Source organism: Pagrus pagrus (genome assembly GCF_965226575.1).
Source record: "Pagrus pagrus genome assembly, chromosome: 11".
Classification (NCBI taxonomy): domain Eukaryota; kingdom Metazoa; phylum Chordata; class Actinopteri; order Spariformes; family Sparidae; genus Pagrus; species Pagrus pagrus.
This window is the reverse complement of record NC_140195.1, coordinates 2,503,377-2,527,799: the sequence shown is the minus strand read 5'-3', so window position 1 is coordinate 2,527,799 and position 24,423 is coordinate 2,503,377. Positions and strand designations below refer to the sequence as shown.

The 24,423-nt window shown below is 38.7% G+C and overlaps 1 protein-coding gene across 1 annotated transcript; it reads right to left on the bottom strand.

Annotated features, from left to right (window-relative positions):
• Positions 1–10,946: 10,946 nt before the first annotated feature.
• On the bottom strand, positions 10,947–24,104 carry ptk6b (PTK6 protein tyrosine kinase 6b). The gene is made up of 8 exons (XM_084367019.1): positions 23,604–24,104; positions 19,039–19,160; positions 17,922–18,085; positions 16,267–16,432; positions 12,907–13,068; positions 12,614–12,795; positions 12,372–12,525; positions 10,947–11,431 (listed from the first exon to the last, which is right to left on the bottom strand). The coding sequence occupies exons 1-8, from the start codon at positions 23,999–24,001 to the stop codon at positions 11,250–11,252; spliced, it is 1,530 nt and encodes a 509-aa protein (XP_084223145.1). The 5' UTR covers positions 24,002–24,104; the 3' UTR covers positions 10,947–11,249.
• Positions 24,105–24,423: the final 319 nt, after the last annotated feature.

The following is a 24,423-nucleotide window of genomic DNA, read 5'->3' as shown; positions in this document are numbered from 1 at the left end:
CCCAAAAGTCTGAAAGATTCAACAAGTTTTTTAGGAAAACGTCAACAAACTTACTGTATTCTTCTTCTTCATCAGGTTGATACAGAGATCAAATGTATGTGAGTTTATGGTTTATTGATGAATAAAAGAAAACATTTCTAAAACATTCTCATTGTGTTACATTTTTTGGCAAAAGTTGACAACTTTTCGGAAAAAGTGGACAAGTGTACTGTATTCTTCACCTTCATCAGGTTGATAACCAGCAGCATGATGTCTATGCTAATTAAATATGAGTTAAAGAGCTCAATAGTGTGATTTCACGGTTATGGTTGTGTTACTGTGGTGGCTTTGAGTGTCAAAACACAACAATATTTCAGAAACTTTACATTAGACAAAATACAACAATTCAGAATCTTTTTTCAGAAAACAATGAACAAAATAACAAAAAAAAAAAAAATGGGAAAAATTCGACAACTTTTTTCAGAATAAGCTGACAAACTTACTGTATTCTTCTTCTTCATCAGGTTGGTACAGAAATGAAATGTAGGTGATTTTATGGTTTATTGATGATGAAAAGAAAACATTTCTAAAATGTTCCCATCGTGTTACTGTGGTGGCCCTGATGGTCAAAACACAACAACATTTCAGAAACTTTACATTAAACAAAAATACAACAATTCAGAATTTTTTTCAGGAAAACAATGCATAAAATCACAAAGCCATTTTTGGAACAGTCAACAACGTTTTTCGGAAAAAGTCAACAACTTTTTCGGAAGTGTACTGTATTCTTTATCTTCATCTGGTTGATGATCTGGCATGATGTCTATGCTAATTACATACAGTATGAGTTGTTGAGCTCAAATGTGTGTGATTTCACGGTTATGGTTGTGTTACTGTGGTGGCCCTGATGGTCAAAACACAGCAACATTTCAGAAACTTTACATTTGACAAAATACAACAAGTGACAACTTATTCGGAAAAAGTCGACAACTCTCTCGGAAAAAGTCAACACATTTACTGAATTCTTCATCTTCATCAGGTTGATAACCAGCAGCATGATGTCTATGCTAGTTACATATGAGTTATTGAGATCAAATGTGTGTGATTTCATGGATGTGTTACTGTGGTGGCTCTGAGGGTCAAAACATGACAACATTTCAGAAACTTTACATTTTACAAAATACAATTCTGAATTTTTTTATGAGTTAAAGAAATCAAATGTATGTGATTTCAGGGTTTTCCCTGCCATTATACGGCTTAGGCGCGGCGCCCAAGCATTTTTGCCCCCCGCCTAAGAGAAAAAATTGAGCAGGTGAGCAAAAATAAATAAGAGCCGCATTGCGTCCCATTGGATCCAAATCCAAAATGGATGGGAAAGCAGTTTTTTATACCCGGTGCAACGGTTAAACATGAGGGAAATTATAGGTTTGCTGATATATTCAATGGATTCTTGTTCACAGTGATCCTGACTATCACTATAGAACATATCAAAACACTTACTGTATGGTTTAATAATAAATTCAATTTAAAATCCCTCCCAGTGTCAAAGTGCATCAAGGCGAATGGATAATATCCTCAATTTCAAAAATTAAATAAAATTATTCCTTAAGAGGTTTGCTGATTTTTTCAATTGATTCTTGTTCACAGTGATCCTGACTATCACTATAGAACATATCAAGACATTCTACTGTATGGTTTTATAATAAATTCAATTTAAAATCCCTCCCAGTGTCAGTGTATCATGGCGAATTAATAATTTCCTGCTTTTCAAAAATGTATTAAAATGATTCCTTAAGAGGTTTGCTAATATTTTCAATGGATTCTTGTTCACAGTGATCCTGACTATCATTATGGAAAATATCAAGACATTTTACTGTATGGTTTTATAGTAAATTATATTCAAAATCCCTCACACTCTCAAAGTGCATACTGGCGAATGGATAATATCCTCAATTTCAAAAATGTATTAAAATTATTCCTTAAGAGGTTTGCTAATATTTTCAATGGATTCTTGTTCACAGTGATCCTGACCATCATTATGGAAAATATCAAGACATTTTACTGTATGGTTTTATAATAAATTATATTCAAAATCCCTCCCAGTGTCAGTGTATCATGGCGAATTAATAATTTCCTGCTTTTCAAAAATGTATTAAAATTATTCCTTAAGAGGTTTGCTAATATTTTCAATGGATTCTTGTTCACAGTGATCCTGACTATCATTATGGAAAATATCAAGACATTTTACTGTATGGTTTTATAGTAAATTCAATTTAAAATCCCTCCCAGTGTCAAAGTGCATCAAGGCGAATGGATAATATCCTCAATTTCAAAAATGTATTAAAATTATTCCTTAAGAGGTTTGCTAATATTTTCAATGGATTCTTGTTCACAGTGATCCTGGCTATCATTATGGAAAATATCAAGACATTTTACTGTATGGTTTTATAATAAATTATATTCAAAATCCCTCCCACTCTCAAAGTGCATATTGGCTGGATACTGTCCTCATGATTTAAGACAGAGGTTTGCTCATTTGTTTTCTTTATTGAAAACCCCAAGAAAGTCTTTAGTAACAAAAAATAAAATCCAACTTTCAAATGAAATTTACATAAATAATTTTAATAAATTTTTGAAAATCAGGAAATTATCCATTCGCCTTGATGCACTTTGACACTGGGAGGGATTTTGAATTGAATTTATTATAAAACCATACAGTAAAATGTCTTGATATTTTCTAGAATAATAGTCAGGATCACTCTGAACAAGAATCCATTGAAAATATTAGAAAACCTCTTAAGGAATAATTTTAATACATTTTTGAAATTGAGGATATTATCCATTCGCCAGTATGCACTTTGAGAGTGGGAGGGATTTTGAATATAATTTACTATAAAACCATACAGTAAAATGTCTTGATATTTTCCATAATGATAGTCAGGATCACTGTGAACAAGAATCCATTGAAAATATTAGCAAACCTCTTAAGGAATAATTTGAATACATTTTTGAAATTGAGGATATTATCCATTCGCCAGTATGCACTTTGACACTGTTATTATATATATTATGCTAATATTTTCAATGGATTCCTATTCAGAGTGGTCCTGACTATCATTATGGAAAATATCAAGACATTTTACTGTATGGTTTTATAATAAATTCAATTCAAAATCCCTCCCACTCTCAAAGTGCATATTGGCTGGATACTGTCCTCATGATTTAAGACAGAGGTTTGCTCATTTGTTTTCTTTATTGAAAACCCCAAGAAAGTCTTTAGTAACAAAAAATAAAAATCCAACTTTCAAATGAAATTTACATAAATAATTTTAATTAATTTTTGAAAATCAGGAAATTATCCATTCGCCTTGATGCACTTTGACACTGGGAGGGATTTTGAATTGAATTTATTATAAAACCATACAGTAAAATGTCTTGATATTTTCTAGAATAATAGTCAGGATCACTGTGAACAAGAATCCATTGAAAATATTAGCAAACCTCTTAAGGAATAATTTTAATACATTTTTGAAATTGAGGATATTATCCATTCGCCAGTATGCACTTTGACACTGGGAGGGATTTTGAATTGAATTTATTATAAAACCATACAGTAAAATGTCTTGATATTTTCCATAATGATAGTCAGGATCATTCTGAACAAGAATCCATTGAAAATATTAGCAAACCTCTTAAGGAATAATTTTAATACATTTTTGAAAAGCAGGAAATCATTAATTCGCCATGATACACTGACACTGGGAGGGATTTTAAATTGAATTTATTATAAAACCATACAGTAGAATGTCTTGATATGTTCTATAGTGATAGTCAGGATCACTGTGAACAAGAATCAATTGAAAATATCAGCAAACCTCTTAAGGAATAATTTTATTTAACTTTTGAAATTGAGGATATTATCCATTCGCCTTGATGCACTTTGACACTGGGAGGGATTTTAAATTGAATTTATTATAAAACCATACAGTAAGTGTTTTGATATGTTCTATAGTGATAGTCAGGATCACTCTGAACAAGAATCCATTGAATATATCAGCAAACCTATAATTTCCCTCATGTTTAACCGTTGCACCGGGTATAAAAAACTGCTTTCCCATCCATTTTGGCCAAGTCGGGCACCCGTACCGTAAGTGCAGTAATAGATGCGCAACAGATACTAAGCGGAGGCTGGCGTGACCGCAGTCTAACGTCAGCTACTGCTTGGTCCTTTCAGTGGGGCACTACTATAGCTTTATTCCGCTTTACTGTTAGTTATAAAAAATGTAAATGCAATTTGAAATGTTAAAATATAAAAAGGCGTTGCTGCGTTAGTAAGTTTCTATAGTATGCTGTTACTTTAGCTAGCATAGCTGTGGTCGAGTGAGGTAGGGAGCTAATGAAGTGAGGGAGCGTGACAGAAAGCATAGATTTGCCCACACACCTCCACCCAACTCTACAACTCCACATTAGACCTCTCAGTCTGAAACAGTGATGTTTAAAACACAGCAGCAATATTATGATCTCTTAAAGGGCGATATGTCACACAGAGAAGCAGGTAGAAACTGGAGGTGACCCAACAGCTACACCCGTTATGTTACTGTAAAGGGCAATACAAATATACCAAGTGAAAATAATCTACCAAAGAGTTAATGATTGTTTGAATTGGAATAATAATTGAATTTAAATTAATTTAAATACAAACTTTTTTCTTTTTCCTGGTCAAAAGGAATTAGCAGTTACCTAGAGTAGCCTAATGATAGTGGTCAAAATTATGTGAAATTGCACAGTTTTTGGTAAAAAAAAAAAGCTTTTTAAAAAAATGTAACCTGGATTTCATGGTTATGGTTATGTTACTGTGGTGGCTCTGAGGGTCAAAACACAACAACATTTCAGAAACTTTATATTTGACAAAATACAACAATTCAGAATTTTTTTTCTGAAAACAATGCAAAAATTCACAAAACCGTTTTTGGAACAGTCAACAACGTTTTTTGGAAAAAGTCAACAACGTCTTTTGGCAAAAGTCGACAACTTGTTCAGAAAAAGTCGACAAGTGTACTGTATTCTTCACCTTCATCATGTTGATAACCAGCAGCATGATGTCTATGCTAATTAAATATGAGTTAAAGTGTGATTTCACGGTTATGGTTGTGTTACTGTGGTGGCTCTGAGCGTCAAAACACAACAACTTTTCAGAAACTTCACATTAGACAAAATACAACAATTCAGAATTTTTTTCAGAAAACAATGAACAAAATCACAAAAAAAAAAAAAAAAATCGTAAAAAGTCGACAAGGTTTTTTGGAAAATGTCGACAACTTTTTCGGGAAAAGTCAACAACTTTTTGGAAAAAGTTGACATTTTTTTCGGAAAAGTCAACAAATTTTGGAAAAAGTCAACACATTTCCTGTGGTGGCTCTGAGGGTCAAAACACGACAACATTTCAGAAACTTTATATTTGACAAAATACAACAATTCAGAATTTTTTTTCGGAAAACAATGCAAAAATTCACAAAACCGTTTTTGGAACAGTCAACAACGTTTTTTGGAAAAAGTCAACAACGTCTTTTGGCAAAAGTCGCCAACTTGTTCTGAAAAAGTCGACAAGTGTACTGTATTCTTCACCTTCATCATGTTGATAACCAGCAGCATGATGTCTATGCTAATTAAATATGAGTTAAAGTGTGATTTCACGGTTATGGTTGTGTTACTGTGGTGGCTCTGAGCGTCAAAACACAACAACTTTTCAGAAACTTCACATTAGACAAAATACAACAATTCAGAATTTTTTTCAGAAAACAATGAACAAAATCACAAAAAAAAAAAAAAAAATCGTAAAAAGTCGACAAGGTTTTTTGGAAAATGTCGACAACTTTTTCGGGAAAAGTCAACAACTTTTTGGAAAAAGTTGACATTTTTTTCGGAAAAGTCAATAAATTTTGGAAAAAGTCAACACATTTCCTGTGGTGGCTCTGAGGGTCAAAACACGACAACATTTCAGAAACTTTATATTTGACAAAATACAACAATTCAGAATTTTTTTTCGGAAAACAATGCAAAAATTCACAAAACCGTTTTTGGAACAGTCAACAACGTTTTTTGGAAAAAGTCAACAACGTCTTTTGGCAAAAGTCGACAACTTGTTCAGAAAAAGTCGACAAGTGTACTGTATTCTTCACCTTCATCATGTTGATAACCAGCAGCATGATGTCTATGCTAATTAAATATGAGTTAAAGTGTGATTTCACGGTTATGGTTGTGTTACTGTGGTGGCTCTGAGCGTCAAAACACAACAACTTTTCAGAAACTTCACATTAGACAAAATACAACAATTCAGAATTTTTTTCAGAAATCAATGAACAAAATCACAAAAAAAAAAAAAAAATCGTAAAAAGTCGACAAGGTTTTTTGGAAAATGTCGACAACTTTTTCGGGAAAAGTCAACAACTTTTTGGAAAAAGTTGACATTTTTTTCGGAAAAGTCAACAAATTTTGGAAAAAGTCAACACATTTCCTGTGGTGGCTCTGAGGGTCAAAACACGACAACATTTCAGAAACTTTATATTTGACAAAATACAACAATTCAGAATTTTTTTTCGGAAAACAATGCAAAAATTCACAAAACCGTTTTTGGAACAGTCAACAACGTTTTTTGGAAAAAGTCAACAACGTCTTTTGGCAAAAGTCGACAACTTGTTCAGAAAAAGTCGACAAGTGTACTGTATTCTTCACCTTCATCATGTTGATAACCAGCAGCATGATGTCTATGCTAATTAAATATGAGTTAAAGTGTGATTTCACGGTTATGGTTGTGTTACTGTGGTGGCTCTGAGCGTCAAAACACAACAACTTTTCAGAAACTTCACATTAGACAAAATACAACAATTCAGAATTTTTTTCAGAAATCAATGAACAAAATCACAAAAAAAAAAAAAAAATCGTAAAAAGTCGACAAGGTTTTTTGGAAAATGTCGACAACTTTTTCGGGAAAAGTCAACAACTTTTTGGAAAAAGTTGACATTTTTTTCGGAAAAGTCAACAAATTTTGGAAAAAGTCAACACATTTCCTGTGGTGGCTCTGAGGGTCAAAACACGACAACATTTCAGAAACTTTATATTTGACAAAATACAACAATTCAGAATTTTTTTTCGGAAAACAATGCAAAAATTCACAAAACCGTTTTTGGAACAGTCAACAACGTTTTTTGGAAAAAGTCAACAACGTCTTTTGGCAAAAGTCGACAACTTGTTCAGAAAAAGTCGACAAGTGTACTGTATTCTTCACCTTCATCATGTTGATAACCAGCAGCATGATGTCTATGCTAATTAAATATGAGTTAAAGTGTGATTTCACGGTTATGGTTGTGTTACTGTGGTGGCTCTGAGCGTCAAAACACAACAACTTTTCAGAAACTTCACATTAGACAAAATACAACAATTCAGAATTTTTTTCAGAAAACAATGAACAAAATCACAAAAAAAAAAAAAAAAAACGTAAAAAGTCGACAAGGTTTTTTGGAAAATGTCGACAACTATTTCGGGAAAAGTCAACAACTTTTTGGAAAAAGTTGACATTTTTTTCGGAAAAAGTCAACAAATTTTGGAAAAAGTCAACACATTTACCGTCTTCTTCATCTTCATCAGGTTGATGTCTATGCTAATTAAATATGAGTTATTGAGATCAAATGTGTGTGATGTCATGATTGTGTTACTGTCGTGGCTGTGAGGGTCAAAACATGACAACATGTCAGAAACTTTACATTTGACAAAATACAACAATTCAGATTTTTTTTCAGAAGATAATACACAAAATCATAAAAACTGTTTTGGAACAGTCACCAAATTTTTGAAAAATTCGACAACTTCTGTCTGAAAATGTCTACAACTTTTTCAGGAATCAAATGTTTGTGATTTTATATAACATCAAACCTCAACATTTTCGACAACTTTTCTCAGAAAAAGTTGAAATCGTTTTTCAGGAGAGAAAAAGTCGACATTTTTTTCGGGACAAAAAAAGTTTCTGAAGTGTTGTGAAGTATTTTGTGTTAGTAATTAGTACAAGAGATCAAATGTATGTGATTTTATGGTTTATTGATGATTTAAAAGAAAACATTTCTAAAATGTCGGGAGGTGCTCCAGGCATGCCCCACCGGGGGGAGGAGACCCCGAGGAAGACCCAGGACACACTGGAGTGACTATGTCGCCCGGCTGGCCTGGGAACGCCTTGGGATCCTCCCGGAGGAGCTGGAGGAAGTGTCCGGGGAGAGGGAAGTCTGGGTGTCCCTGCTCAGACAGCTGCCCCCGCGACCCGGCCCCAGATAAGCGGAAGAAAATGGATGGATGGACATTTCTAAAACATTCTCATTGCAAAAAAACCACAAAACCTTTTTTGGAACAGTCGACAACTTTTTTCGGAAAAAGTTGTTTTTGGAAATTTTCTGAAATGTTTTAAGGTTAGCTATTAGTACAAGAGATTAAATATATGTGGGTTTATTGCTCATTGATGATTTAAAAGAAAACATCCCAACACAGCAACAGTTCAGAAAACATGACACTTTACAAAATACACCATTTAAAAAAAAAAACATTTCCACAAAAACAACTTTTTCAGAAAAGTCGTCAACACTTATGTTTGTAATTGGATAACATCCAAAATGTTGTTGCATTGATTTTATGAAATGATGTGTTTTGACCCTCAGGGCCACCGTATAAAGTTTGTCAGTGTTTTGAGCTTTGACAGACATTGAAAATATATAGAGGTCAAATGTCAGGTGTTACTGACCCAGTTAACTCCAGCAGCAGACATAAAGGAATGTTACACACACACACACACACACACACACATACACAGAGAGAGAGATAACGTGGATTTATGGCTGAAACTACTTTCCTTAAGACACAAATGCTTTTTGAACGTGTCCTTTAAATCAGTTATAAGAACACAAACTATTATTACATTATTCACATACTTTTTTATTCAATGTAATTGCACATTATGTCGCATAAAAACAGACAGAATACAAAAAGGATCCTATTCAGAGGACTGTACATGTGTGTGGTGAGTCATGTTGTGTTTGCACCAGGTCGACAGTGATAAGCAGGTAGGTTACGTTCAACTCTTCTTTCGCAACAGTTGTTTGGGTGAAGCAGGTGCTTTGATTAGCTGTCAGATGTTGAAATGGGACAAAACATCCAGTTACAGTGAATCAGTTACAAGTCGGACACTAAAAACAAAGTCTTTCCAGGAATTTCATCAGCAACGTGGACAACACTGAAAAAAGGAATGGAAACAAAATTGGTTCAAACATTAAAAAACATGGTTAGGAAGTATTTCTATAGACGTCATTACATTTATTGATATGCTTTATGTCTTTTATAAGATCGTTATGTACGTTTGTATGAACCAAGAAAATATCCTGGGACTCTGATGCTGATTGGAGGAGGACAAACTTTATTTTAATTTTTGTCTTCAATTCCTTCCTTTAACTGTTGACATGTGCTTTTTGCATGTTCCAAATATATTGTTGGTCTGTTTATTTTAATCCACACAAAGCTTCCTAAATTTTTTAAACCTCCTTCCAGTCAGGTTTATTTTACTTCCTCAGGACTCAAAAAACAGTTTTAAGTTGGCATTGTTTGTTTTAAGGGGTCACACACTGATCTGTAGCACTGATGCAAAAAGACAGCTGGGGATGCTCGTCTGGAGGAAGAGGATTTACTGTATTTTCCATCTGTTTTCATGTGATTTCTCATCAGTTTTGCTGCTTATTGGAGCATTTCCAGTTTACAGCAGCGAAGAGAAGACTGCATTAGATCTGAGAGAAGCTGTTTGAATACTGGAAGACGATGTGTTAAAGGACAGACAGTGAATTGTGGCTATTGTTGCTGAAAGAAACCCGTCTTCATTCACTAGTTGGATAAGAAAGGAAAAAGATACTGTGCTGCCTCCTGCTGGTCAAAGGTAAATATTGCAGACAGCTGAAGGGTCCAATTTATTTTTCTTTACCAAGCACTTCATTGAACATTTATTTAGGATATTTTTTTATATTTTTTTATTTCTACGATATATATACAGACTGATTAGTTTGAGCTCTCAGTGAATTTTGCTCTGCTTCCACTTCATCCAGCACCAGTAAGAGGGAGACTGTGTCTCATTCAGTCCTCTGAAACGTTTGATCGTTCTCCATCTTTGTGAGCAGATAGTTTGGCCCAGTTGTCATAGAAGTGGAGATGTTCCCTGTTTCTCTGTGCATTGTAAGAACCTCTCATCCACGAAACTTTAAATAACAATCAACAAATGGTCAAACGACCTCTGATGGTAAAAATCATGTGATACGATTGTAAGCTGTGGACCATCTACCTGTCTTTGGAGATGATCCATGTATGTTTTCAGACCTCTTCTTTCTTTCACTTTACACTTGGAGTGGAGTCTCTGACATTTGTTTCAATTTTCAAGAGCTGTCTCAAGTCAAACAGGTTTTAATAGACTGATGAAGAGTCCCAGTATGAGCTTCTGAAGGAGATTAAAGCAAACCTTAAAACTCACTGGCTGTTTTGTGTTGTTCGTGGCTTTCCACCTGAACGCAGTACGAGCTGAAACAATCAGTCCATTAACGGACTACTCAATCAACAGGAAATTAATCAGCAGCTATTTTAATAACTGATTTGAAGAACTGATTTTTTTGTTCTAGCCTCTGAAATGGGACGATTTGCTGCGTTTGAAACTGAATGTATTTGGGTTTCAGTCTGTTGATCAGATGAAAGAAAGTTAAAGGTACATAATTATTTTGTTAGTGAGTTATCTGCATTATCTTCCACATTACTGTCTTAATTAACTGATTAACATCCAACGTTATTTCAGTTGACTATTAAAGACCAGATAAACCAGCAGTTTCTCATGTTGGACAGCTTGGAACCAGAATTATTGTCATTTTTGTTTAACTGAAATGACTGAAATGGCTAATCGATTATAAAAATTGTTGCCAATTCATTTATTTCGAATAGTTCCAGCATTTAAAAAACAAAACAAAAAAACAAATCAGATTGATCGACAATGAAATTAATGAATCGTTGCGGCCCGACCGGACTGAATGAACCACAGAAAGCTTTGCAGGTTTGCACATTGCAAACACAAACAATCGGTCTTTCTTGAAGTAACATCAGTTTAGTTTCTGTTGATGAAGAGGCCTCAGTGATCACCGCCTCTGCTCAGTGTCTCTCTCTGCTGCTCCCCTGTGGCGGGGAGTGTGTACTGCAGGGCGTCGAAGCCGTCACTCCAGCTCGTAGGAGCTGCTGTCCAGTTGGACCTTGAGGGACTTGAAGTCCGGCCTGTCGGCTGGCTCGGTGCTCCAACATTTCAGCATGACCTGGTAGAGGAAGTTGGGACATTTGGACGGAGCTGGCATCCTGTAACCGTTGGCAACCTGCTGGAACACTTCCAGGTTGCTTAAAGCTGAGGAGAGCAGGTAGAGAGAGGAAATATGAGGGCAGAAGTGGTTAAACATTTGTTTCCACTGAAACACCGGTACCAGCCCAATCTGCAGGATATAATGTTAGCAGGTTCTGCAAACCACAGATGCTTCCAAGGTTGACAGATAGATCAACCGATAGATACTTTATTGATCCAGAGGGGAATTTAGACATCCAGCAGCAGCATATAACTTACAACGAGAAGCATTCATGAAACGTCTGTCACATCTAACATCTAACAAACCCCACCCCCAACCACCGTCAAGTGAAAACCGTAAAAAGCTTTAAAAAAAAGACCGAAATTGGATTAAACCTTTTCAAAGAAAGAAAGAAATACTGCAAGTACCAACAAAACAGTGGTGCCTGAATGTGGAAAAATGAGTCCAAACAAAAAACATTTTCAGCCGCGTTTGTGGCGTCACAACCAGCTATTTTTCACAGGAAGGCGGACGATCTTCATTCATGATCCTGGCGACCAAAATGGGTATTTTAAGCTTAAACCACGATGCTTTCTGAACCCAATTGGTGTTTGTGCCTAAACCGAAGCAGAGCATAAGCAACGCGTTGTGATGAGAGAGGAGACAATCAACCTCAACGCAACGTAAAGTTTTAACCTAAAGAAAGAAATCTGTGGTTTTGCAGGAACATATTTAGCTAATATTTATTCTGCTGAAAGGGTTGTGACAGCAAAGCAAGATTCAAGGACTGCTGAGAGAAGTGGATGAATAATGTTCCTACAAGATTTTGTCCCAGTGTTTTACTGCCTTACAGAGTCACCACATCTGAACATTACTATAAATTCTTGTTTGGCATTGTTTTGTCTTGAATAATGGTGACTCTCTCTCTTCTCGCTTACTTTCCAGAGGACTTTGTCTTGGTATTTCATTTTTTTAAAAAGTAAAGACACATGTCCTTCTACCAACCTGGGTAAGGAACGCCTCCGTAGGTCGTAATCTCATAGAGCAAGACACCGAACGACCAGACGTCTGACTTGTTGGAGAACTTCCCGTGGCTGATGGCCTCCGGAGCGCTCCACTTGTAGGGGATCTTCTTGTCTTCTGTGATGTAAAACGGCTCCTGGATGAGAAAATCTTTGTCTTAAAAAAAACTGTAGAATTTGATTTGACTTCCAAAGAGATGCACAAACTTTTCCTCCCTCCGCTACCTTGATCACTCTGGCCAGTCCAAAGTCGGCCACCTTGCAGGTGTAGTCCTCTCCCACCAGGACGTTACGAGCCGCCAAGTCTCTGTGGATGCTGTTCTGCTCCTCCAGGTATGACATCCCATCAGCCACCTGGGCAGCCATGTCAACGAGTGACGCGATGTCTTGATTCTGGCCCTCTGGACCTGAAACAGACAAACAATCAGACCTCAACATGTCTTAAGCTTCAGAGCCCAACGCTGCTGACCGACTTAAACTTCAACATAAGAGGCAAACAGGGAAACGCTGAGGTTTACCTCGGAGGAAGCTGAGCAGGCTGCCCTTCTCCATCAGCTCCGTGATGATCCAGTAAGGCGTTGAGGCCGTGCACACAGCAAACAGGGAGATGAGGTGACGATGGCGGAGACTCTTCAGGATCTGAACTTCCCTCTGAAATTCTCTGTGGTTCAGCTCCGAGTCTGAGCGACAGACCGACCGGCAGACAGAAGGAAGAAAAAGAAGAAACCCAGAGATGAAAAAAGAGGAACGGAGACAAAAGAGGAAGAGGAGAAGGAGAAACAACAAGGAAACCACGCTGAACTCTTGGACCATTTAACAAATATGATAAACTTACAGCAGTGAAGTTGTGGTGAAGATTAAAATTACGTAGAAGACGGGACTTTCTTAACTTGATTATAAAGAATTTTAGAACAGAAACGTTTATTCTTAGAAATGATGAGAAGTGACAAAGTGCAAATACTTTATCATTCTTCAGGCATCTGGACTTTTTTTCTGACTCTTCGGACACAAATATCTGAACTTTCTCCTGCTCACATTTTCAAAACAGGCTTGTTGCGTTTTTATTTCCCAACATCACAAGACTGATGTCGACCTATCAGAGCGCATCACGCACGGCAGACGCAGCGAGACGAAACAAAGACGTAAGAAGACGTGAACAGACAGAGAGGGAGGCTGGAATGGGGAGAAAAGGCGTGTTAGTGTCTCGTATCTGCAGAGAGTTTCTTATTTTCTCTCTTTGTTGCTGCTCGGGACGCTTTACCAACCCAACATGTGGCTATTTGACGTCCTGGGAATGAGACTCAACTATCAACTATCTTTGTGGTGCGTTCAGGAACAGCTGGGACAAATCCTACTGACTCTACCTTTAACTTTAATAGTCTTTTATTAATATATTATAGGACAAATGTCCTTCAGAGGGAGACTTTTTACTCTGATACTGAGATGAGTACATGTCAGAGCCTGTACTCTATTACTTTTACTGGAGTACAGAAGCTGGATCAGTACTTCTTCCTCTGCTTTCTGCTCAGAAAAGCAGGTATTCATCATGACTGTGCAGAACTGTTAGTCAGCTGAGCGATCTTGACAGCAGACTGGTTCAGCTTCATGCTTCTAAAATGGCTCATCTGTCAACTCCACCGACCGGCTCTCACTTTACTTTCTGCAGGTGTTGATCCTGTTTGTTCTGGATGAAAACAACGTGTTGTGACTATTTGAACACTAACAAGACAGAGCGTAGCATTAGCACGTCCTCAAAGCCAAAAATGATAACGAATTTCTACTCGACCAGAAAAGAATCCGACTGATCGTCACAGAACAGGACGCGCAACAATCCTGCTCGTCTGTCAGCAGCTGAGGTGTAACAATACATATTATCATGCTAAAACTGGAACCGACTCTACTCTCATTATCTTTACCTGTATGAACACACTAGGGTTGTTTGGTATACCGGTACTAATTTGGTACCGGGGTACTGAGGCAACGGTGCTATATTGCATTTGAATGGGACCGGTACTTGCAGCGCCCGCAACAGCGCGACCATTTTTTGTCCCAAATGATCGCATTTTTCACTGCCTGAACATCCCCCAAAACTCTCCAAACCTGGAATATATGTCCCACCTGGAGAAAAATTTTATAATCTGTTGTCGTTGTGAATTTCCATCACTAGGTGGCGCTATAATCAAGGACAGTGCGTTTTGGCTAATAACTCCCACACCACGCCCATATCCGCCTACGTTTTTTTGTGCTAGCTCCCGAAATGTCGCAAACCTACTTTTTCAAACTCCCCCCAGGCAATTTCACCGATTTACTCCAAACTTTGCACACAGCATCTGTGGACCGTTCTCACAGAAAGTTATTAAAACAATTTTGATATTCCAAAGAATACTCAAGTTATTAAATAACAACTTCCTGCACATTTCGTTCAAAACAGGAAGTGTTGCATATCTCCACATTGGTTCGTCCGAATGACATGAAACTCAAGATACTACTTCCCCATGAGCCCCTAAGGCTCTGTACAAAATCTCGCCCGATGCCCACTAGGTGGCGCTCTTTAAATTGAAGTATTTTATATCTCCACATCGGTTGGTCCCATTAACACAAAACTTGCTACACTCATTGCCAATGCCCTCCTGAGGACATCTGTTGAAGGTTTTACTGATCCGTCACTAGGTGGTGCTCTGGTGCCAGTTTCATTAGGGCCCCAGCAGATAACCTGCAATGTCCCTATTGTTTCTGTAGTGAGCAGTATTTTTCTTTGTCCGAAATGATCGCAGTTTTCACTGCCTGAACGTAGATGAAAACGGCATTTTATTTGACAAACACATTAGGCCTGGCCAAAAATGTTATAGTCTATGCTCGTCCTGAACGTCCATCACTAGGTGGTGCTATAATCAAGGAAAGTGTGTTTTGGCTTATAACTCCCATATACTTTGTCGCACATTCAAAAACCTAATATCCACACGTTCCCTGAATTCTGTTGAATCTCGTGATGTAGGCCATGCTAATTTGCAAGACTTGTTTTTTACGTTTTATATCTCTAAATATTTTTTAAATTTTTATTATTTTTTATTAATTTTTACATGTAAATATTAGCATGTTAGCTCAATAGCTTCCAGGTCATGTGATCAGTTAACTCAAAATCAGTGTGGGATCATGTAACTACACTGGCTGCATGAGATACACCTCTTGTTTTTACATTTTACATCTCTAAATATTTTTTATTAATTTTTATTATTTTTTACATGTAAATATTAGCATGTTAGCTCAATAGCTTCCAGGTCATGTGATCAATTGACTCAAAATCATGTTGGGATCATGTAACTACACTGGCTGCATGAGTCATGTGTCACCAGATTCGGCCCGTAGCTCGTTACACATGAGTACGTTAATTCGATACTATAACTGCCCTCATGTGCAGCACGATAGCTCAGTAGCGCCCCCTAACGCCCCCTTATGGCTTTTCCCATTAAGTTTTTTTCATTTCTACGCCTCGTACTTTATTTCACTAGTCCTACAGATTTAACGCCACAGACTTCACACTCACTAAATATCATCTTCAGACCTTGATGATGACACCTTGTCAAAAGCTTTTGCCTCCGATATACATATGTATCATGACCAGACGCACAAAATACCCCTCGGCACCGAAATCGAAAAGTATCAAAATACATGTTGGTACCGGTACCGATACCAAAATGTTGGTATCTAACAACACTAGAACACACCCGGTTTCACTCAAATGTGGTCCAACAATGCACATTTGTATTAAACACTGGAGAGCAAACAAAGATCTGTTTTCATTTGTTCACAGAACATTTTACTATTCAAGACTTTGGGCCTTGGAGAAACTTTTCTATTGAACAGAGAGGATGAATTACCGCTCTTGAGCATCTTGATGGCGACTCTAATGAGGTTTTTCCAGCGCCCACTGTAGACGTCGGCGAAGTAGCCGCTGCCCAGCTCCTCCTCCAGGGTGAACTCCTCCTTCGGGAGCTCCCACTCATCCTTCGGACAAGGATCCACGATCGGGGTTACCGGCTTTTTCTGAGGGAGGAAACACACATACAGACTCGTAGGTCATGAAACACACAAGTACAGTGAACACATCCTCATCAGTGCATACAGGCAGGATTTAGATGTATATCATGTGCACGCACTTGGTCCAGATTCTCAATGAATGTTGAACAATTTGTAAAAATAACTTTGGGAAGCGTGAAATATCTAAGTTTTGATAGGAGGAACGACTATTTTTATTTTCATTTAATCTGCCAAATATTGACTCTATTGATGGATTAGTCTAAAAAATAAAAAAAGAAGTCATCAAATCTCTTGTTTTGTCACATAAAGGAAAAAAATTTGCAAATTCTCACAATTCAGAAGGTCAAACTGGGAACAAACCTTCATAATTATTTATCAAATAGTTGTAGCTGATCATTTCCATTGAATAATTTCAACTCTAGTTGACAAAAAGCAACAAAAGATCTTTTCTGTGATAACAGAACAACTGTCCTTAAAGCCGAAAGTACGATTGTGTGTCAGGAGCAATGTTGGTAAAAAAAAAAAATACAGAGCATGATGGGGTGAAAATCTGAGACAAAATCTGAGATTTAAATTGTGAATTTGTAGTAAATAAATTGCAGTAAAGTAAGTTTTCTTCTGAATTGGTCCCTCAGCTCGTCTCTGTAAAGTCTGGATGCTCCTGATAATATCGTCAATTTATGCCGTTATGATCTCAGAGAATTTATGATTTCTTTATCGTAAATTTAGAAATTTAATCTTTGAAATTGACAAGACATTTCCTCAGAATAAACCCCCCCTCTCCGGCCCCATTTTGACTTCTGCTGAAGAGGTGAAGATTTCATCTGAGTCAGTTGGTTTGTTGGTTTTTCAGCAGGAAACCACAAAAACTACAGAACAGATTTCTACCAAACTCGGGTGGAGGATGAGTCTCGACCAGAACTTTTGTTCAGGAATCTTTTTTTACATTTTCATTAATGTCTCAGGGAGTTATAAAAAATCTAACATTTTTTTATGACTGGTATCTTTGAGTGAGTACAAAAGGAGGACTGTTGGGCCTTGGTGGAGGTATGCACTCTACTGAATGCCTTCCTATTTATTATTCCTTTCAATGTACCAGAACAGCTCTAAAGTGTCGTCGTACTCATGGCTTAAAGGTGTTTAAAATCATGTACCGACATGAAAACTGCACACGTCCATCCTTTCGTTTTGGGGGATGTTAGAAATGAATCTTTCACTGTCGAGTATTCAACAGAGAAACGATTACAGCAAGTAAAAAAACACGTTTTAAATCCATATGTACAATGTTTTGAGCCTAATGATCACAAGTTAATTCATTCAGCCTGACATTTTGTGTTCAGGCTCAGCTGCAAGAAAACAATATCAAAACATCTCACCAACATGGCAACAACTGTATCGTCACCTCTGAATGTCCACACTTCTTGTTTTCGCGACCAGAATTAAGAGGAACAAACTAAATGAAGAAGCAGAGAGACAGAAACACGGCCCGTCCTACCCTCTTGCAGGGGTTTCCCAGTGCGCCGGTGTTGTGCAGGCCGCTGGTGTTGTAGTGCTCCACCAGGTCGATCAGAGAGCTGAAGTGACGGTTGTGCTCCACGTGATAATTACCGTCTGCCGCTTGGAGGATCTTAAAATGCTTCACTCGATTGTCGGACCTCACTGCAGAAAGATTCACACAAAGACAGTCAGAGACGAGCAGAGGGGGTCGAAAAAGATCCTCGGTTGTATAAGATTTGTCTCATGTATTATACGTTTATGTGATGTGTCACACTGAGGCTGCGTCCCACGTGTTTCAGTCTTCAGCAGACCTGTCGGATGCCTCTCTCTGTTGTAGGTTACGCAGATTAATCTGATGGAAAACATAAATACTGACATTTTCTCTGGTTACGCTCGTGCTGCTGCTCTTTAAAAGGGCATCAGTTAAATGTCTCGTGACTGTACAACATGGAGGAGCAACTGGGAAGGAAGCGATGAGCAAATCTTAAGAGGTGACTGTAGGTGGATTTAGTCACCCTGTTTCTGTTGTAATGATGAGTTATTACCTTACTTGATTTTCTTAAACCTGTTTAAACATTCGAGGTTATCTCAATTTATTTCTGCACGTGCTGTGATTTAAATTAAAACGTTTATCGCTCACTGTTTTATCATTTATTATTATTTCTTTTTTTAAGAAATTAAATTAAAATGTATTACTGGGTGCACCTAAAATATGTGCCGGTGCGCCTCAATGCAAAGTAAAGCGCCCCGCTGCAAAAAGTCAGTCTGGAGCTCTGGTGGAGGTCTGAGCTCAGCACGTCCGCCTCGGGTTTAACCAACAGGATTTATGTACGTTGACGTGGAAGCACCATTTTAAACTGTTGAGTGTCACTTAAACTGGGTCGGATGTTCCTCAGTGAAATGGATCTCGCTGTACAGATGCTGTAACCTCTTTTTAAGGTCTTGGGTGACTTTTCAGCTGGAAGACCGACCGACTTCCTCTGTATCTCATTTTCTTACCAAATATACAAAAACAGTTTTTGAGCTGAAGTGAAACTCGCTCTTTTAAAACCCACAGACACCAAACGCCTCTCGTTTTTTTTCCTCCTTCACCTCCATCTCCGTCTTTGTCTTGCCTGAAAGAACGTATCCAACGTTGTCCTTCTCACTGTGCCGGATGAGGAAAGCTCCCTCGTCGTTTCCCGGCACCAGCAGGTGGCTCTGGGCCTGAAAGCGGTTCATCGTCCCGAAAAACCATCTGGAACAAGACGGAAAGACATAAATAAAAGTGATTATAAGGAAGTGGTGCTCGGCCTCAAACCTTTTCTCTTTAACATAAAATTCAAAATAATGATCAAAGATGGTGTGTAGATAGAAGATAATATATCCTCAAACCATATTTGGAATAAGTTTCATACGCATCATATCAACATCTTACAGTCGAGGTAGAGAGATGTAGTTTAGCACCTTGACACCGTTTTCAGCGATCAACGATCCGTTCCTAACCCTTACCAAGTGTTTTTTCTGGCTCAAACTAACCAGACCGTGACGAATCAACACGTCTATGGTTCCCGGAGGCTGAAAGCTCGGCTACCATAAGCAGTGGAGTGAATACACGGAGCCTGTTTGGCTCGTTGGTCAAATAAAATGTCCTCAAGCTGATATTTTCTTTCACCTCTTGGAAGTGGGATTTGTTGATTGTGGTTATCAGCTGCGGCAGTGTCGGCTGGTAATGTTTTCACCTTGTGAGTGTCACGGCGAACTGTACAAACTAAGGGCTGGAACTAAGGAGGTAGAAAGCAGGAAAGGGCCCATTGTCACCTGGGATCCTTAAAAACTTGGTGTTTTGCGTGGATGGTCGTGGTTTTGCAGGATGTAGCGGTGCACGCTTCATCCAGCTCCGTGACCGTCTCAGCCTGTTGCTCTGAGTGCACATATTCTAACCCTAACCCGGGTTTTATGAGACGTTTTCAGCTGGAAAACATTTTTGGAAAGGTTCGGTCTTCAGGTGTGTTACCAGAGTTTGTGTCCTGCACATATTTAGGGTTTTGTTTCTTGCGCTTTTTACTACTAGACTTATTATTATTTCCACTTTTCAGTCGCAGTTTGGTAAAGTTCAGGCAATAAAACTACGAAGTTAGACTGAGGGAATAAAGATACTCAGTTAGGTTTTTGGACCTAACGTTCACTTTTGGTTTTCACACGGGACAGAATCACCAAACATAAAAATAATCTTGAAGTTATAAGTGACGGGACACACAACGGCAGCCATCGAACGCGGATCAGGCACAAACACTCTGTGTGACGCAGGACGTGAGGCGCCGCCCCCCCGAGCGAAATACCAAGTTTTTAGGGGGGTCCGTTCGGCACCACACTTCACGGCCCTGGTCCACATTCATTTTAAGATGCGGATCATTTCATCACAGCTCCAATCGCTCCTGTTCACTCTGATGCAGCTGGTACGGTTTTCACCTCGTCTGTCTGTCTGTCTGAGGACATATTTCTGTCAGTACAGCAGTCATAAACGTTTACAGGTGTGTCGTTGAGATAAAGATGAAGGCAAAGTTCAGAGATGAGTGTGACTGTCAGTCCAAAGACTTCTGAACTTGTCTTGGACAGAGAATCGTCAAACGTTTGGTGGTCAGTTCGTCAGCTGCAGCCTCAGATGTGACTCCTGAGTATGACCATAAAATTATCAATTAAGCAAACTGTTATTGCCGCTAATCTTAATTTGTTGCAACGTGTGGCTCAGATGTTTAAAGTGGACATTAAATGATAATAAATAACATAAATCTAAAATCACATAATGTATATAATTAATGATAAAAACCAGCAGCTCTATAATTAAGTTCAGCTCTGCAGCACCTGTCGACACACAGGAATAACCGCGCGTTACACACTTCCCATTCTGTTGAAGCAATAAACAGTCAGAGAGCGAGACAAAACAAGAAGTGGTGAGGCCGGCCTGTCGCAGTGTTGTGTCCCAGTTTGCATCACTGCTCGGAGACACACGGACACGGGACTGACATTATGAACGGGTCGTTGTTGACATTTCTCACAGCGTTACTCAAACAGAAGGCCGGCAGCAGATACGTGATGCAAAAGAGCGAATAAGAGAATGAGGACACAGATCTTGATATGAAGCTGTATGAATGCTCACTTTCATTACAGACAAAAGGGGAGGGGGGGAGATAAACAGCAGCAGGAGGTGAATGAAAAAGTCCCTGTGTGGTTTTAATCAAAGTTACAAACACGCTGCAGGGAAATGTAAAATGTGTGGGAACAAGTGACGTGATAGTTTTGTAGGAGTCTTTCCTCTTCAAAAATTACTGTCATAGATGTTATTCACTCTGACGCTGCGGGAATGTTCACACTACTTCTGGAAAAAGTTGTTTTTTTTACTTTTTAAGAGCATAATTAAAGTTAAATGTGCTCTGAAAAAAAGCTTGTATACAGAAGCCCTGAGAGGCCGTTAAGAAAAGGTTTGCAGGTGAAAAAACATTTTGCCAGATTCGTTATCTACTCTGACGTTTACTTATTAATCCTCAAAGTCATGGAACATTTTTTCTGGTGCCCGATCTGCAGGTATTTTGTTTTTCCAACCATAATCAGCAGTCGGCATCACGTGGCGAACCTCACCTGATTCAGGAGAACGTCAAGATTCAGTCTGGTGCATTTAAAGTCCCAATTTTATGTTTATATTTTATATTTTCATAAGGATTTTTGTTTTTACTGTTATTTTTTTATTTAAAAAGAGATACTTGGTTGGGTTTCCATGTGAATTTTTGTCTAAATCTGCCTTTCCTGAGCAGCGAAAAACAGCTGCTGTCCTATATTTAATATATGTAGATGTGTACACTGACAATTCAGGAAGTAGATGACTTTTATCAGAGAAATATATTATCCATCGGACATGAAACAACAAAAGTAGCTTGACCCAGAGAAAGAAACGTTGATGAATCAATGCTGCAGAACATGGCGGTGTAATCACATTCACTACGGTGGCCCTGAATGTCCAAACAACATGTGTGTGATGCCACTGAAAAGCTGAGAAACTCTTCACGTTAGTTTCTTTTAAAAGCACTGGATGGGATGAGCGGCGGCTGACTCGGTCTTTGAGGGTAAATGTCACATTTCCTAATATTTCCCATGTTGAAAATCACTTCAAACATGTTCTCCTGCTGAGCCTTTATGTCCCAACTGTTGTTTTCAACACAAAGCGACGCCCTCGATTACATAAAGTGTATCATTAAGTCTCCAGTGTTGTAAATATTGTGACATTTCACTGCTGCAGCTGCAACGTTTACAGTAAATGTGTGAAATAAGATCGCGAAGTTTGACGAGTGTGAAGTGCAAAGTGTCATCTGTCACTGACGGTGTGTTCATGCATCTGTCACATGTTGTGACAAATTATAACAAGTCCAACAGGTAGCATCATTTTCACAGTCTGTGTGTGTATATGTATTAATAGCTCAGGGTTCAGTTCATAGGAAGTAGATTGTGTGACAGTGGAATTAATTTCTTCCTGTTTGACGTTACGTTGATGCAGCTGAAGCTTCTTTGAGGTTCATATATGTGTCAAGTTAGACTGTAAAGTGTGTTGATCAGCACGTAAAACATTTACACGTGAAGATTTTATAGACTAGACTTCTACTGTGAAAGGTTGAGCTGGTCGAGGCAGTGAATCACTCTCAGCATCGTTGAACAGTCGCCAACATCAGGCAGAGTTTCAACATTGACTCAAGTTGGACTCTGACTAAAGTCATAAAAAAAGAAGTGTTGTGGATCCTTCAGAGGCAGGAAGTGACAGCTTTGGATGTGTTTTTCTCAAGAAAAGATGTTTTACATCCGGTAACTGATCCATGTGGCTGGAGCTGGAGGCACGAAAGAGTTTAAAGGAACAGTTCACCTGATAATGAAATTCAGTCATTATCTTCTCACCTGACAGGTGAAGTTGTCCGCAAAACGTTTCTGGAGCTTCACAGCAAAACAGTGTTGCAGCATTCTGCTAAACAACTGAAATAGCTGGAAATAAACAACAGAAAATGGCTCCCGACGGCTTGATGGGTGTAATCTAGTTGTCCAGAAGCCCTGAGATCCCAAATTGATTTGAAAAGACGTCATTTACGTCCTGTTTTAAGCTGAACTCTTCTCTGTAGCTGCGCAGCTAAAAGAGTTGGTTGTCGAGGATGTAAATCACGTCTTTTCAAACCAATGTGGGATGTCCGAGGAGCCATGTCATGTTTTTTTAAAAGTGTTTCTTACATTTTAAAACAAGTCTCCAGCTGCTTCAGTTGTTTAGCAGAATGCTGCAACACTGTTTTGCTGTGAAGCTCCAGAAATGTTTAGTCGACTACGAGACTTCATCAGAATGAGTGTGAGGAGATAATTGTCATTAAAAGGTAAACTGTTCCTTTAAAGCCTAACACATGTATAACTGCACCTTTATACCTCTGTTGTTGTTGTTGTTGTTGTTGTTGTTGTTGTTGTTGTTGTTGCTTCCTTGTGACGAGAATTTCTGGGAAAGTTGTAACTAAGGTTTCACGTTTCAGGTCTATGTTGTTCTGATCCAACAGCCTGCCTGAAACTTTAAACTTAATCTCAAATGAAGAAGGAACTAGTTTCAGATCTGCTTCATCAGAATTCTTGGAAATGAAAGAGAGCATTAAAAAAAACAAAAGATTTATAAAAGTCCACTCACGGCTGCATCTCCAGTGATTCGGCCCTCGCCAGGTAGTTGCTGGGGACGATCCCGGAGTCCAGGACGCGCCCGTTCTTGTCGATCCTCCGTGCGGTCCACCAGTCCCCGCTGCGGCTGGTCACACTGAACAGGTCGCCCTCCTGGAAGGACAGCTCGTCCGGGTGTCGGGACTCAAACGCCCACAGCGCCGTGTAGACGGAGCCGCTCTCCGATGCTCTTTCCTGGATCTGAGGCGGACTCGGGCCCGGTGGACTCTGCTGCGCACCGCCGCTGCCGTCTCTCCCTCCTAAATTCACATCTACCCTCCCTTCTCCTCCTCCAGAAGGCTTTTTGTCGTTGAAAATCCTCTCCCATAGTGAATCCAGACACGGACAAGCTTTGCGCAGACACTCGCCCATCGGTGCGCATGAACAGATCCGTGCGCCTGCGAGCGCCTGTGTGAGCCGGTAACACCTGTCGGACAGGTGGAGAGGATGGAGGGCAGGAATGTCGTCAGAGAGAAACTGCTGCCTCCTCTGGTGTCGTCGTGTTTAAACTGTGGCTTAAAACAACTTCCTCTCAGCTGCCAGCAGTGAAAAAAACACACATGGGACCCGCCTCTGATCCACACACGCGTCAGAGGTGGCGGGTAGCTGTCAGGATCAAGTGGATTTACTCGACTTCACTTTTCATAAGTACAGCTCTGAGTGTTTTGTCTTGTACTGGAGTAATTCACAGGCATATATTATACTTTTTATGATACTTTTTATGTTTGTTTTTTCATAGATTTTGACTCAAACTACACAGTATCATTAAAAAAACGTGCCGATATGAAAAAAGA